The sequence below is a fragment of the Sciurus carolinensis genome, chromosome 7, assembly GCF_902686445.1.
Source record: "Sciurus carolinensis chromosome 7, mSciCar1.2, whole genome shotgun sequence".
Taxonomy (NCBI): domain Eukaryota; kingdom Metazoa; phylum Chordata; class Mammalia; order Rodentia; family Sciuridae; genus Sciurus; species Sciurus carolinensis.
Genome location: NC_062219.1, coordinates 33,279,026 through 33,295,413, shown reverse-complemented (window position 1 = coordinate 33,295,413; position 16,388 = coordinate 33,279,026). Strand labels below are relative to the sequence as shown.

The 16,388-nt window shown below is 39.2% G+C and overlaps 1 protein-coding gene across 1 annotated transcript; it reads left to right on the top strand.

The window, feature by feature from the left end:
* Positions 1-3,518: 3,518 nt before the first annotated feature.
* On the top strand, positions 3,519-16,258 carry Arg1 (arginase 1). The gene is made up of 8 exons (XM_047557440.1): positions 3,519-3,672; positions 7,593-7,665; positions 9,833-10,007; positions 11,828-11,987; positions 13,416-13,510; positions 13,840-13,944; positions 14,146-14,282; positions 14,537-16,258. Exons 1-8 carry the CDS (start codon positions 3,604-3,606, stop codon positions 14,704-14,706), a joined length of 984 nt encoding a protein of 327 aa, XP_047413396.1. The 5' UTR covers positions 3,519-3,603; the 3' UTR covers positions 14,707-16,258.
* The last annotated feature ends 130 nt before the right edge of the window (positions 16,259-16,388 follow it).

The window sequence follows — 16,388 nt, the reverse complement described above, 5'->3', positions numbered from 1 at the left end:
GTGGAGTCTATTTCCAAGACCTCAAAGGTGCTTCTAAAGTTTGGATTACTGGTGGAAGCCTTGGCCCCTGACATGGGTTGTTGTGGGCACAAGTTTTGCACTGTTCACAGATCACCTGGGAAATGCTTGTGAGCCAGGGAACGTAGAAATAATTAGAATAGTCTCAATTGCTGTTTGGCCAAGGTGCCCTCCCCTGTGGAACTATCTCAAGGATGGCTATGTGACCATCAGAAAATCTCCACCATCCTGTTTTGTCTGTTTTTTTTTTTTTTTTCATTTCTTTGTGAACTGCAAATTTTGCTTCTCCATCTGCTCTTTCAGTTGCCCTGAGCAACCAGGGTTCCCTTTTTTGGTGGCCCTGGCAAGGCATAACCACAACCTTTCTGAGTGCTCATACTGTATCTAGAAGATTAAGAATTTCCTGTCCATATTTTATGCCTTTTCCTCCTGTGTCAATTAGCCTCTTTTTTTTTAATCTAAGTCCCCTTGAACAAAAAGAGTGGGGAAGGCACAATTTGAGTCTGTGTAAGTATTAACACAGATTTCTGTTGCTAACTTTTTGTGCTGAAGTTCCCCAAGGCAGAGGTTTTGCCTCAGTGGTGGAGTCCAGAGTGATCACAGCATATGCAGCAAGATGTGTCCCATCCTTTATGAAACTGCTTCCATCTGTGAAGTACTCTGCATCAGGGTCCTTGAGGGGCTATTCTGTCAGGTCTGATCTACTAGAGAACAATTTATGACCTCAGAGTAGTGTGATCAAGCTGTCCAGTCCTGATGGGCAGCAGAGTTGTTGGTGTAAAGTGTGGACGACTTTAGTGTGGACATGTGGCTTTTCACATAACATGCCCTTGTATCTGATCATCCTCACATTAGTCAGCCAGTATTGTCCTTTGTACTCCAACAGTGCCAGTACAGTGTCAGTTCCTGTTCCATAATCAGCTTATCAGCTTCCACCATCAGGAGGTCCATGGCTACAAGATAAGGTGACCAGAATGATAGTCTAGCTGTTTAGAAAGATAGGCCACTAGACAGTATCATGTCCCCAGCATTTGAGTTAGCACTCCTACAGTTATTCCAGATCATGCATGGACATACAGGGAGAAAGGCTTTGTGAGGCCGTGGAGTCCTAGTCCAGGTGGACTAGTGAGTACTTGTTTAATGTCCTAGATGCCTTTTTTTTTTTTTTTTTTCTTGTATTGGCCTCTACATTAGAGGATTCCACTAATAGAGGGGTTTGGCTGTAACTGAAAAGGTAGGGATCCATATCTGGCAGAATTCAGCAGCACTGAGGAACTCTCAGATCTGGTGGTGGGTAGAAGTGACTGGAATTTAGCAGACTGTTTCTTTTTGGGGCCAAGTTGCCATTGTCGCTCAGTTGATAGAAACCAAAGTACTTAACAGATTTGGACTTTCTTCTTTGAACCTTTTGTAGCCAGTTTCACATAGGAGAGTGAGAACCAATTGTCCCCTTGTCCTTCATGCAGTCTTTTTGGGTTGCTCCAGCCAACAACAGATATCTACATATTGGAGCAATGTATATCCACATCAGAGGCCAGCATCCATGTCATTATGTAGGAAAGGCTCTCAGATAGAAAGCCAGCACGGTACTGAAGACTGTTGGTGAGTTTTTTTGAAACCTTGTGATAGCATAGTCCAGGTCAATTGGCCTTTGCTCCTGTTGGAGTCTTTCCATTGGAAGACAAAAAGTGGCTGATTCTGAAGCCAGTCCAATGCTGAAGAAGGCATCTTTAAGGTCCAGGCATGTGAAATAGGCTGCCTCAGTTGGGGGCAGACTTAGGAGAGTATATGGATTGGGGACCACAGGATGTGAGGTGACTGTGGCTTGATTTACTGCACATAAATCTTGAACTGGCTGGCAATCATCAGTCCCCAATTTCTGGACAGGTAAAAGAGGTGTATTCCATGGTGCTTGGCAAGGCCTGAGAATTCCATATTGTAAGAGTCTGTCCAAATGTTTCTGAATTCCAAGTTCTGTCTTATGAAGAATATGGTATTGTTTCAGGCATACCGGTATGGCTCCCAGTTTTAATTACACCGCCACTGGTGGAATGTTCTGGGTTAGTCCAGGTGGATTGTCCTCTGCCCATAGTCTTGGTACTTGAAAAGGGAGCTCTGGTCCCTGTTGTGGGGTCTCTACTAGGTTGAAGAGGCACCACTCCTCTTCCTGGGGGAATTATGAAGGTTAAAATCCTTGCTTTATGTTTTCCCAATGATAGGACTGCCTGGCCTTTTGCATCAAATATTATCTGGACTCAGAGCTTTCCCATCAATGGCACTAGGCCATCTGGCATGTACAGGAACTCATGGACCATTTCATGCCTGCTAAATTATAACAGCGGGGCAACAGGAAATGGTGAAGACCTCTGTAGCCAGTGGCTCCTACAGTTGTGGTCTATTTCTTTCAAAGTGGGTCCACAGGTTGGGTCACCACAGAATGTGGGCCCCAGTGTCCACCATAAGGTCCATAGGTTGGCCCTCTATAAACATTCTGACCATAGGCTCCTGGGGGCCCAAAAGATGGAACCCAGTAGTCCTTATCATAATTGTCCATGGCCGCCAGTCCCACAGAATATTCTCAGGGGCATCACAGGGGTGTCTGCAACACTGAGCATCACTGGGGACACATTTGTAGGGCTGGTATCAATCTTGAATGACTCGGCCTCTTTTATCTTGGTAAGGAATAGCAACAGCCCAGTCGTCTTCCTTCAGCTGGGGCATTCATTTTTCCAGTGGCCCTCTAGATGGTGGTAGGCACACTGGTTTAGTCTCAACCTAGTCCCCAGGTGAAGTAATCTTCCATCCAGACCTTCTTCTGGTTCTGCATTTGGCCCTGATTTTGATATTTGTTTTGGTTTTGTCTGTAAATTCTTTGGACTTTATACCCAGTGGGAGGAGGGACTGGAGGTTTACATTTTTGTAGGAGTCTATATAACAGTATTATAGTTTTTGAGTTTACAGAAAGTGCTTTTTGTCCCATTTTTTTAAGATTAGTCAGAGGTTTTTACAAATTTTACCCCCAATGCAGACATAACATCATTAAGACCTCGACCAAACTTAGCTTTTGCAAAACAGCAACAGAAAATAGAAAGTCCTTACCACATTGGGTTCTTTGCAGAAATTTTTGCTGATATTTTGTTAATAAGAACAACTATGGTGAGGGTCCCTGGAGAAGCTTAATTAAGATTCTTTGGTGGAGGAGGGGGTGCCATTACAGGTTTGTCCAGTCATAGACATAGTTACTCACACAATTATGAAACCACACGTATTTGTCAATTGCCTAAAGAAAGATTAATGTCATCCGGCTGACTTTTTAACAAAGGCAAGAACAAGGAACTTGAATAATGCTCACTTAATTAGAGACCTGATCTCAGAACAATTAGGGTTATTCCTGGTTTGAACAATGTATGAGACTTTCTGTTGACTCTGTCTTTCTGCTCAGTAGGTGGAGCCAGGTGTCCTCATTAGAATAAAGGTAAACACATTCAACCCAATTATAAGTGGCAAAAAAGATGTGCCCTTTGTCTTCAAGGGTTGCAGAGGGTGGCAACTACTGACTGGAGAATACTGGCGCTGCAAGGTGACATGTCAAGTACCATGAACTCCAAGTCAAAATCCATAGGGGTGATCGGAGCCCCTTTCTCAAAGGGACAGGTGAGTACAAGGCCTGACTTTGAATAACTGCACTTTACTGGAAATTTGGGACTTTAAAAAATGTAAGGTGTCACTTTCCAGTTAGTTACATTTTCCTGCACAATCTGGGCAAGGACAGCACCTTCTAAAATCCTCTCACCATTTCGAGACATTGCATAATTATGGTCTCAAACCCACTTACTCTTGTGGCTCCCAATCTCGGTCAGAGTCAATGTTGCTTGACACTGAATGTTTACATATTTACTGGTGTTGAACCAAAAATATTTTAGTTGTAATGAAATGGACTATTTCTGCAGTGCAGAGTCTCCTTTAGCTTTTGTTGCTTTTGGTGTTTGTGATGTCTCTTGAGTATACAGAAGGAGAGGGGAATTTAAAAAGACTCATTTGTTTGATTATGCAATTCATGCCTAGAAAAATTTAATCAGTGGTGATCTTCAGATTTGTTTTAATTTGGATAAACTAAAAGTTATTGTTTTATGCGACTTTGTCAATAATTCCTATTATCTTATTGTTAAATGATTCTTTGAAACTGTTAGTTCATGGGCTGGTAGACTCTCTCATGTATCTCTCTGAGTGGAAAAAAAAAAAATACTGTAAGTTGGCAACACCGTCAGGACTAAGGGTTTATGAAACTTCCAGATTGTCTTGACAGCCGTCTAACTGTGAACCAACACACATCAGCCACATTTAAATTGACGGTCCTTTTTCCCTGTCTGGACACATTCATCTTGGTAATTATAATGAGATGACAAGACGTCTTCCTAGACTTCAGCGTGGTCTGGGCTTAAAGAGGAAACTTAAAAAATCAAACCAAATAGGACAATATGTGATTTGAAATTCCAAAGGTTGTTTTTTTGTTTTTTGTTTTTTTAATGGACTCTTTCTCCCAGTTTCTAAAAATTTAGGAAGAATGTCACCTGTTTTAATTTTGAAGTCTTGATGTGCACTCTGACTTTTTACTGCAAAACAAACTGGGAAAGGTCAGAGGTTGGAGGCCCAAACTGCATTTGGACTCTCTGTAAACACTGCTTCCTTTGCCCTGGAAACCCTCCAAAGAGGCCTCCCAGAGTACAGGGACATCCTGCTGGCACGGGTGTCTTTTAAAATCCACACTATGCTCACCTATTCTTCAAACAGTTTGTAACAGCAAGGACTGAAAGAAAAAAAAAGGGAGGGGGAGAAATTCCACCTGATGTACAACCACAAGAATGGGAAGCTGTACTCCATGGATGTATAATATGTCAAAATACACTCTACTGTCATGTATGACTAAAAAGAGCAAAAGCACATTTAAAAAAAAAGGGAAGGGAAGAAGGGAAGTAAATGGAAGGAAGGAAGGAAAGGAGGGAGGGAAGGAGACCAAACATGTTCTGGCCCTGGAGACTCTGCAGAAGCCTAACCCTGGTGATGATAGCCCCTCTGGGGACAACGATGTCCCCTCTGGGGGACAGTGTGTTAAAGGGTCACTGGATGCATTTTCTATTCTCAGTAATTCTTCTTCCCCCACAGCTCTCCTCCCATTAAAACATGAAACTTACTATCTCATGGTTGTAAGGATGGAGAGAGATTTCTCTATACTAAGCCATACAACAGAGGATGGAGAGAGATTTTTCTAAACTAAGCCATACAACTGAGAGGTGGAGAGGGTGGGTTACCAACATATAGGTAAAAAAGGAGGGGGAGAAATTCTACCTGATGTACAACCACAAGAATGGGAAGCTGTACTCCCCTAGTTAAAAGGGATAAAAGTTGACAGACAGGAAGACTAGAGGGCAGATGACAGAGGGTGACGTGTGAGAACGATGTCCCTTTCCTGCTTCACCCCTTGCAAGGCAGTGAGGAAGCAATGAGGTAGGTAATATTTTTATCTTGCAGTTAACTAAGATTCAGAGGTATGTGGTAATGTGTTCAAGGTCACACAGCGTTGACTATGTGATTCCAGACAGGGCTGCTTGATTTCAAATCCTGTGCCCCTGACCTGCACTGATGTCTCTTAAGAGAGCTAAACTCCATAGCAGATCTGATACTTGTGGTCAGTTAGGGACTAGGTTCCGTTTAAAAAGGCAGCAGAACTGAGAAAGCAGTTTCCAAAGCAGACAGATAAACCAAGCAAGAGGCAGAGACCAATCATGAGAAGCAGCTTGAAGCAAACACATAAAAACAAGGGCTAGAAGATGTCACTCTGAGAAGTTTAATGACAGCCTTACAACAAATACAGCATCAACTAAGGGGTAGATGAAATTTGTTCTAATGTTGGAAAGGGAAAGGGGGAAAAAGGCCAGGCAGTTTTGTTCATTTTGACCATCTACTGTTTGTCAAACCTACACGACAATATGTAGGGCTACAAATGTAAAAGAAGTTTAGACTGAAATTGAGCACGGGAGGAGAGACAGAAACATGAAACTAAAGACAGAACACCAACCAAGGAGCACCTTACTGGGAGTTAGAGAGGGAGAAATTCCATCTCCTTGATGGATAGATGGGGAGGAATTGGTCAGGGGGTACAGGTTGCAGGTGGTACCATGTTGCGTTAGTCAGGAGGAAAAACTTCCTGTACTCTAAGGCACAGCAGGGTAAGTGTAGAAAACAGTAATGCACTACGTATCTCAAAATAGAAGAGATTTTAAATGTGCTCTTTCTAGTGAAATGATAAAAGTTGAAGGTGATGGATATGCTAATTACCTGGAGTTGATCACTACCCAATGTACACAGGAATCAAGACATCATCCTGTACCTTGTTAATATATGCAAATACTATATGTCAATCAAAAATAAAATACAAAAAAATTTAAAAACGATTGAAATAAAGGAGCAAAATGTGTCAGGAAGAGTGTGTCCAGGGACAGGAATTTGACATTGAGTATTTGCCTGGCACCCAGGACAGGCCATCTGTCATTTGAGGAAGAAATATTTGCTTACATTGGGGCCACAACCCCAATCCTAGGAATAAACACATGTCTCTTTCGGTACATCTTCTCATCTGACAAAAAGAAATAACTTGATGTATCTAAAAGTCCTCTTGGAAATTAAAACCAGAAGGATACAGGAAAGAATGATTTCTTTGGACCTCTCTCGGTAGAGACCTAAGACGGACTTGCTGGAAAAGAGGGGACTGTCAAACTTCCAGGTGTGGCATCAGCAAGGGTGTTTTCCTTATGACTGTTTAGACAGGTCAGAACTTGAAATTTCTGGGCTGGTCTTTATGATTTCAGCTCCCAGGTGGAGATTTCTCCCTTGCCTGCGTTTACCACCCGCAAAGTCTCTAGGTACTGCTATGGGGACCTGCATGCAGGCAGGTCCATGTTCTTTCTCTCCTGATGGCTTTGCCCAAACTATTCCCCTGTCATGTTTTCCTGACCACCTACTTATGTTGCAAGACTTGGTTCAAAGATCACCTGTTCATGGAGCCATTACTGACCCATCCTGCCTCTGGCAGAGATAGGAGTATTGCGTTTTTGTTACTATGACATCCAGTATCTGTGTTGAAGCAACCACCTGTGTAATTGGGATTAAGCATCCACATTTTCTATTGGTTTATGAGTGACTCAAAAACAGGAGGCTTTTCTTTTTGTTAGTCTGTCTCCATCTATCAGAGTGCTTTGCACTGTGTGGACAACATGATGTGATGGGAAGAGGGGTTGCAGACATTGGAATCTTGAGACCAGGATATGAATGGAGGCTCTGCCACTCATTATCTGTGATCCAGCAGGAAAACCTCATAATCTTCGTGATGTGATTCTGGGTCCTCCTATCTAGCTCTGGGGTAATTCAGACTACCTCGATGTGAAGATTAAATGAGAGGATTCAAGTTCCTGGCTCTATAGGAGCTCAAAAACAGATAAGATTCAAATAATTAAAAGTTATGTGGGCATTGGGTGCTCATGATCATGACTGAAGTGCTTTATTTTTTAATTGTTCAGCCACGAGGTGGGGTGGAAAAAGGCCCTACAGTATTGAGAAATGCTGGTCTGCTGGAGAAACTTAAAGAACAAGGTAACTTTTAAGTTGAAAGATGATCTTCCCCATCTCCTCCCCAGTGAAATAACAGACTCCTGAGAAAACAGAATGTGTTTCGAAGGATGTTTATATCACACAACAGCAGCAGGAACCACGCACCTTTACAGCCACGTAGTACCAGAGAAGCAGGACTTGGGAAGAGTGCTCAGTAAGCATTGTTGGTGGAACTTCTCACTCAGATATTTTGCCTTCCCAGTCAAAGTGCTATACAAAAGAACCTTTGTGGCAAGAACTGGGTTTGGGGAGGACGCTATGGGAGCTGGGGAAATTAAATGAAAACCAAGAGACTCTACGAGATGAGGATCCCTATTTGTGAAAGGAAATAAAATGAAACAGTAATAGTAGTAATAGCAGCACCAAGTGTTCACTTAGTGGGTATGTGTGCACACACACATTTGTATGTGTAAGTATACAAATGCAAAATTATATGTTTTCTCAAGTATAGGCTTAAGTATATGTTATCTTTACATTTTAAAAACCCTGATGAAATGTTAGTGATGTCATGGAACAACTGGAAGCTTCATTTATTTCTGCTAGGAATGCAAAACGATACAGCCACTTTGGAAAGCAGTTGGACAGTTTCTTAAATAAACATACATTTACCTTTTGACCCAGCAGTTCTACATATTTGCCCAAGAGAAGCAAAAATGTACTTCCTCACAAACACTTGTACTTCAATGTGTAGCAGGAATGTTTACAACAATCCCAAAATGGAAATGACAAAAGGCCATCGCCTGGCAGATGGATAAAAGTGGTCCATCCACCCAGTGAGATGATCCTTATTTATATGAAGCATCAGACCAATGACAGACAGCAAAGTTGGTACATCTCAGAAAACAGCATGTCATGTGAAAGAGGCCAGACACAAAAGACCAGATACTGTATGATTATATTGATATGAAATTCTAGAAAGACAAAAGTAGAGCAAAAGAAAGTAAATCAGCAATTTCTGGGGGTGGGGGCAGGAATAAAGGAATGGAAATGTTCTATATATTGACTGTGGTGGTGGTTATAGATCATAGATAGATCCAAAACTCATCAGCCTGTACAATTAAAAATAAGTGAATTTTAGTGAGTAAGAATTAAAGCACATAAAGCTATGAAGGAAGGAAGGAAGAAAAGAAGGAAGGAAGGAGGTGAGAATAGAAAGCTTGGGTAAATGATCTTGGTTAACAAGCATAATTTGGTCACATCTTCTCTCAAACGGTACCTCTTGAAGTGTTACTGAATCACTAACACCTGGATGTAATAAATACAATGAAAATGGATGAACTGATCCCTGCTTACAGTTTTACAGGAAGCTTTCTAGTTTTAGGAGGCACATTCAGATCCTCAGGGACTTTGGGTTACCTACAATTTTTTCCCACTAAAAAAAGTGACTGAAGTTGCTGAAGCTTGAGATTCAGGGCTAAGCACATATTTGATTCTGACAGCACCATCAGGAGCCAGGTACAGAGGACCGAGGATAAAGCTGAGCAGCTTCAGTAGGTGACAGTTTGGATTGGAAACCTCAGTTTCCTCCTTTAAAGCCACTGTTACCAGGACCTCTGTAACAGAGCTACCACTGAGAGACTGGGGCTCAACTTTCTTTATTAAGTGGAAAAAGTCGTTAAGTGTGAATTTTCAGAATGGCAAATGATCAAAAGACAAGATTCCTGAAAGAAAAAAAAAAACCTCAATCTGAATAATCATTAACACAGAGTCAGAAAATTTAGAAAATTTAGAAAATGTATTCTCTTTGGGGTGCTTTAACTGCTTCTTGATTACAAAAACAAAGTATGCTTCTTATAGTAAGGTAGAAAGTCCAGAAGCAGAGAGCAACAGGGACAGAGGTAAAGACAGTAATGCCTCCTTCTAGGTCCAAACCAGAAAGCTCTTACTGTTCTTTTAGTGTCTGCTCTAACTGGATTGCTTCAAGAAGTGCTCATTGAGGGCTGGGTATACAGCTGGTGCCAGGGGGAGGTGGTGGTGCTAACAGGACAATGTCAGGCAAAAATGTACATGATTTCCACCTTCACCACATTCACTATCTTTTAGGACTTTGCTTACACATTCAAAAATTGACTTATTTCATACATTTGTGAACTTACAAAACTGATTTGCAATCTGTTTTTATTTAGTAACTGGAAACTTTTAATTGCAGAGTGTGATGTGAAAGACTATGGGGACCTGCCCTTTGCCGATGTCCCTAGCGACATTCCCTTTCAAATTGTGAAGAATCCAAAGTCTGTGGGAAAAGCCAACGAGCAACTGGCAGGTGTGGTGGCAGAGGTGCAGAAGAACGCCAGAGTCAGCCTGGTGCTGGGTGGAGACCACAGGTCTTGTGCAGTGGCTGTCCCCCTGGGAGTCGGGCACAGGCGGCAAAACCACTGACCGATATTTGAGACTCTATTTTCTGCCTTAAAAACAATTTTGTAGAGGTTACTACTTTATTATAGAAACATAGACTTAGCCAAACTTGCAAAGTCTCACAGGAAATAGATATGAGTGGATTTTAGCCACATAGCACAGGCTTCTAATTCTAAATAAGGGAACACTTGTGGTCAGCTAATTTTTTCTTGATTACTTATAATACATATAATTCGTTTAGGTTAAAAATTTTTAAAAGAATGAGCTTTTCATTGTAAAAGTAATTTTTTTATACTTTCATAGAAGTATATAAATATGTATACTTTTACTTATAAAAATATAGGTTGTTTTTGAAAGTGCACATGTACATGCATACACACACAGTGGTAATACTACTTCTTCACACACACAAACAGTGGTAATAATACTTCTTTAACAGCCAATTCGATCAGAATTGAAAATCCGATATGCTTCCTTCATGATATCTTTTCCCCTTATACATGATGATTTCATTTAGCAATAAAATTGTGTTTGTTGTATCTTCTGTTCTTAATCTACTATACAAATTTCCTTGTTTCTTCGTAGTATGCACAGAAATATCACAAGTATCATTCTTTATTGATGTATAATTTTTCAGCAAGCAATTATATCACCATATATATCCATAGTGTTGGAAGATTGATTTCAAATTTTCACTATTATAATGTATGAAAATTATTTTTGTGCATGGAGCTTTTTAAATGTTTGCTCTCAAGGATGCTATTACCAGAATAGGTCTGATGACTTCAAAAGTAGACACATTCTTGGACTTTTGATGAGAGAGTCAATGAATTCACAACCCTCAACTTCCTGTTGTAAAGCCCAATCGTTAACCAGGGCTTCTCTAACAAAGACATAATTGAGAGAATGGGGCTCACTTTCTTTTTTTAAGTGGAAAAATTTGTAAGTGGAAGTTTTAAGAGCAACAAGTGGCCCAGAGTCAGGAAGCTAAAAAAATAAACCTCAACCTGGACATCAGGCGCGATTGCTCTCGCTTTGAGAATCTGATAACTTCTGGATTCTCTGAATGATACTTAAATGCTCACAAGTGGGAGAATTCCAGGCATTGTATAGTGAATCAAAATCTTTTAACTTTTGTACAAGACACCACTTAGATCTTCCATTCTGACAAAATGTTTGGAGTTTGGAGTACTTGGGATGAACTTTGATGGTCCTGAACTCGGTCAAGAGTGGGACATCAAATGAGTAGCAGAAGCGAGGAGAGGCTCTGAGCATGAAATAGAGTGAGAGAACCAGACTAGTGGATGAAAGAATTGAGTGATGGTTTCCAATTATGAAGGAGCTGAGTTTTAAGAAAAATTGACTTTGTCATAATTCACTTCAGAGAATTAAGTATCTTCCAAGAGAGGAGAGTTCAGAAAAGGAGTCAGATTTAACTCTAAGAATTGAACAGCACCTCATGCTAAGGAATCTCATGTGGTTACTGTTTTGATGAATATTTATTTATTTTTTTTGGCTAAGCTGTATAATGCAATTTTATTACAAGATGATTTAAAAACATTTTAGTAATGACAGCAGTTTAACTTTAACTTGTTAGTAAGTATTAAGTATAAGTAATACCTTCTCTATTGTCATAATTGTTTAATTGGCATCTCTAATGTAAAATCTATAAGAAATAGCTACTTGCACTTAAAACCTAGCCGGCAGAGTAAGTGAGCTAAGGATATGATGCGTGTATGAAATTACATTGAAAACTTAATGTTCACACAAACTTTCTTTTCTTCCAAAGTTTGGCAATTGGAAGCATCTCTGGCCATGCCAGGGTCCACCCTGACCTCGGAGTCATCTGGGTGGATGCTCACACAGATATCAACACTCCACTGACAACCACAACTGGGAACTTGCATGGACAACCTGTGTCTTTCCTCCTAAAGGAACTGAAAGGAAAGGTAAAAGACTGGTTGGTACTCTGTTACAAAAGAATAGTCTTGGCAAGTAGGAAGCATCTTAAACCATCTTATACTTGGTATAATTGCAAAACCATTTTCTCTAAGCAAACAAGCAAAAGATTGGTTGATAACAGGGGAAAGGCTCTCCACTTTCACCTTACTTGATAGTTTGCAAACTGACTCCATAGACAATTGTCTTTCTGTATCTATGGGGCATTGGTTCCAGGACCCCTAGCAGATACCAAAACCTTTGAATGCTCAAGTCCCTTAAACAAAATGGCATAGTGTTTGCATATAACCTATGCACATATCCCATCTATTTTAAATCAGCTCTAGATTACTTAACATACCTAATACAATATAAATGTTATATAAGTAGATGTTATACTGTTTTGTTTAGGTGATAATGAAAGAAAAGTCTGTACATGTTCAGTACAATCTGAACCATCATAGGCTTACCTACATTTTCAATTCCTGTTTGGTGGAATTCAGATGCAGAAGACCAACTATATACCCACTCTCTGAATTCTTAAACTACCCCTTTTCATAGGTGGGGCAGGGAAGAATCCTTTATAAACAAGTTAGAAGAGGTTCAGAGAGGTCACATGTCAAGCATATGGTGAAGCAAGGACCAGAACTCAGTCTCCTGGTTCCTACCTCTTCCCACCACACGTCACACAGGCTCTCCTGCTTATGAAGTGTTCCCCTGTACATCATAGACCCTTTTCAGAAAAAGATTTTAATGCAGATTACACTAATTTATGATTTCACACTGACTGTGAGAAGCACCTTCTTTTCCAGAAGATTTACAATTGTAGATTGAGATTTAACATGTGGCTCACAATTTTTATTGATATGTTGTAGTGTATCAATATCTTTATTGATAATACTTGTCCAAATGATGATTCAAGAGGATTCAAACCTCCTACTGTTAAATGCTCAGAAGTAACAATTTTTTTTTTAACTGAGGACCAATACATGTGTTTATAAATTTGCAAAATGTCAAGTTAACATCCAAGCTTGGATCCAGGACAAAGTGGGTATCTGTCATCATATTACGATATGAAGAGCAACAAAGGGTTTGTCCAACATTCCCCTCAGCCACTCTAGATTTAATCCAGAGGACTTAATCTTTACTGAGAAAGAGAAGAAAGCTACCAAAGCAAAGAAAGGACACTCATTTCTTTAGAGTCTTGAGAAAGCAGGACCTAGCAGACTTGGGGCACAGAACAGGGAAATGCTGTGTTCAGGGTTCATCTGAGCCACACGGCAAGGCTGGCATTCCCTTTAATTATCTTAAAAATAATTTCCTCTAAGTTTATATGCTAAACATTAAGATACATGCAATCCAACAACTGCCCTTAACGTTACCTGTAGGGTCTACTCGAGAGAAACACATTTAACTAAATGGAAACATTGCCACTTTAGATCCCTGATGTACCAGGATTCTCCTGGGTGACTCCCTGCATATCTGCCAAGGATATTGTGTATATTGGCTTGAGAGACGTGGACCCAGGGGAACAGTAAGTTTATTCCTTGATGTGATTTGTCTTTATTTTGTGTGTGTGTGCTAGATGTTTTATTCCCCGAAGTAAAAATTGTTTTAAAGAGCAAGCCACATATATACACATATATACATGTTTCCATATAAATTTGTACACACATGTATGTATTCAGGCAATTTATATCTTGACTTGCTGTTAAAAATCAAATAAAACTATATGCATGCAGGTCACAGAACTTAAATATTTTATACACACTTTACCACATGATTTTTTTTTAACCATGAAAGAGGAGGGAATTGAGTCAGCTTTATTAATTGTAGATTATCTTAATATCTCTTCTTTGATAGCTACATTTTGAAAACTCTGGGTATTAAATACTTTTCAATGACTGAAGTGGATAAGCTGGGAATTGGCAAGGTGATGGAAGAAACACTCAGCTATCTACTGGGAAGGTATGATGCACTTGTGTGCCTGTGTGTGCGTGACATAAAGACCTGCTAATGATACTAACTGATATGTTATCAATGAAGTCTTTAAATAAAATCATGAAACCTTTGGGTTGTTACTTTTTGTAGAGCAGAATAAGAACTGTAGTTTTCTAATAAATATTAAACCAGCAACTTTAAATGAAATCCTTTCCTACTTCTTAAAAGAAAGAAAAGGCCAATTCATCTGAGTTTTGATGTTGATGGACTGGACCCTGCTCTCACACCTGCTACTGGCACACCTGTCATGGGAGGTCTGTCCTACAGAGAAGGTCTGTACATCACAGAAGAAATTTACAAGACAGGTAGGTAAAAACCTGAGGCAATAAAGAAGTAAGTGTACACTTGGCTAGTATGTGTTTATGCTCCCTGATCTGAAAACCAGGCCCTATTTGACACTTTCCAGAATGCCCATCACATGATGCAATAACTAAAGAATTGTTGGGCACTACCTCTTTACTACTGGGTAACTTTTGAAGTTGGGTAATGCTGATTTTAAAATAACAATTTTTATAAATTAATTATTCATGTTTTGTTTTGTTTTGTTTTGTTATTGTAGGGCTACTTTCAGGACTAGATATAATGGAAGTAAACCCATCTCTGGGGAAGACACCAGAAGAAGTAACTCGAACAGTGAACACAGCAGTAGCAATAACCTTAGCTTGTTTTGGAGTTGCTCGGGAGGGTAATCATAAGCCAACAATTAACTACCTTAACCCACCTAAGTAGGTGTAAAAACAAGATATAAAAATCACAGAGCTAATAACATTTAGCAAATCTAATAATACACTTAAGCCTATAGTTATTCTTCCAAAATCTATTCTTTTAGAAAACATCTTCCAATTAGTATGAATTCTACAAATTCCTGCTTGGTGTTAAATACAAGATTTGGAAATTCAAACTTTTGTAAAATTAAAAAGCTTATATTTTCCATTTTAGCAAAAGACAACTTTACACAGAGGCATACTTTAATTTCCAAATAATATACTGGCATCAAAAATAAACACACAACAATACAAGCTCTCCACAGAGTGGAACTCTTTGATATTAGGAGACAGAGCTACCCAACCTGGAAAGGTAGCCATGTGTCCATATGGGTCAAAAGATGTGATTTTTGTAATAAACTCTTTATAATAAAACTGTTGTCTACATGTTTCCAAATATACACACACACCTATGCGTATATATATATATATATATACACCTATATATATACATACATATACACACACATATACATACGCCTGTATATATATGCACACACACACACACACACACACACACACACATCCTGTTTAACTGCTGTATTTTTAAGTCAGTGAAATCAATATCCCCAAAACACTGTCAGACCTTGGTGAAGCTATTAAAACTCTGGCTCTGGTTTCTTCATCTGTAAAATAGATAATCATGGGCTTGGGCAATCTCTTAAGTTCATTAATATTAAATGACCCTATTTAACTTTTTCTAAACCTTAAATATGATATTGGTTGATATTGTAAGCATAGTTGCTATTCAGGTTGCAAGGAAAGGAGAAGATACTCCCCTAAATAGTTACAGGAGCCAGAGTAATCAAACTGCTTTTTTTGTTTCCAATATCCCCTAATTCAGATTAGAATTTCACCTAAAATTATCTGTGGCTACAAAATGTCCCAACCTTTACTCATTGCAATTATAGTATATATCACTAGCTAAAATCCTTAAACATCCTGAAAATGTACCTTGGCTATGGCACATACATGGGAAAGAAGAAAAAGCAAATGACAATAAACATCTCTTCCTCCTTTCCCCAAAGCATACAGGAACCCAAGGAAACTAATGAAGCAGTTTCCATGGAAGGACTTTTATTGTGTTATTCTAACAGTTATGTTAAGAGTCTCTACCATCTGATTTTTTACATGTAAACTCAGGATTGGAAACCTAGTTATTGCCTCTATGGCGTTTGTAATATAAACATTTTATTGAATTACTTTTAGGTAAGAGTAATTATGATGTGCCATTAGAGTACATTGTCCAATACAGTAGCCACAGGTGGCTAATTTGATTAAAGCTTAATAGAATTTAAAATGGTTCTACATTCAAATGTTCAACAGCCAAATACAGCTATTAATAACTTCTATACTGGATAGCATAGGAATGAACATTTCCTCATTGCAGAAAGGTCTATTGGACAAAGCTGCTCTAAAGTTACTAATTAAAAAAAAAAGGGGGGGGGTATAAAGAAAATAAAGGCATTTTCTTCCTTCAGCTATATTTTAAACCCAAATAAAGTTTCTACTTTCTATTGATGTCTCTGATTAGCAACTCTAAAAGTCTGTTCAAGTAAAATCATATTCCTACTTTTTTGAGCCAGTGAGGAAAATATAAATTTTTAGTAACAAATTAGAATGGACATGTCTTTGAGAAAGTGATAA

Excerpts from the sequence above, each read along its gene's own strand:
- Arg1 (XM_047557440.1), top strand. The coding sequence starts at position 3,604 with ATGTCAAGTACCATGAACTCCAAGTCAAAATCCATAGGGGTGATCGGA. Across the intron at positions 11,988-13,415 it reads TAAAGGAACTGAAAGGAAAG|ATCCCTGATGTACCAGGATT; the intron begins GTAAAAGACTGG and ends TTGCCACTTTAG. Across the intron at positions 13,511-13,839 it reads GACGTGGACCCAGGGGAACA|CTACATTTTGAAAACTCTGG; the intron begins GTAAGTTTATTC and ends CTTCTTTGATAG.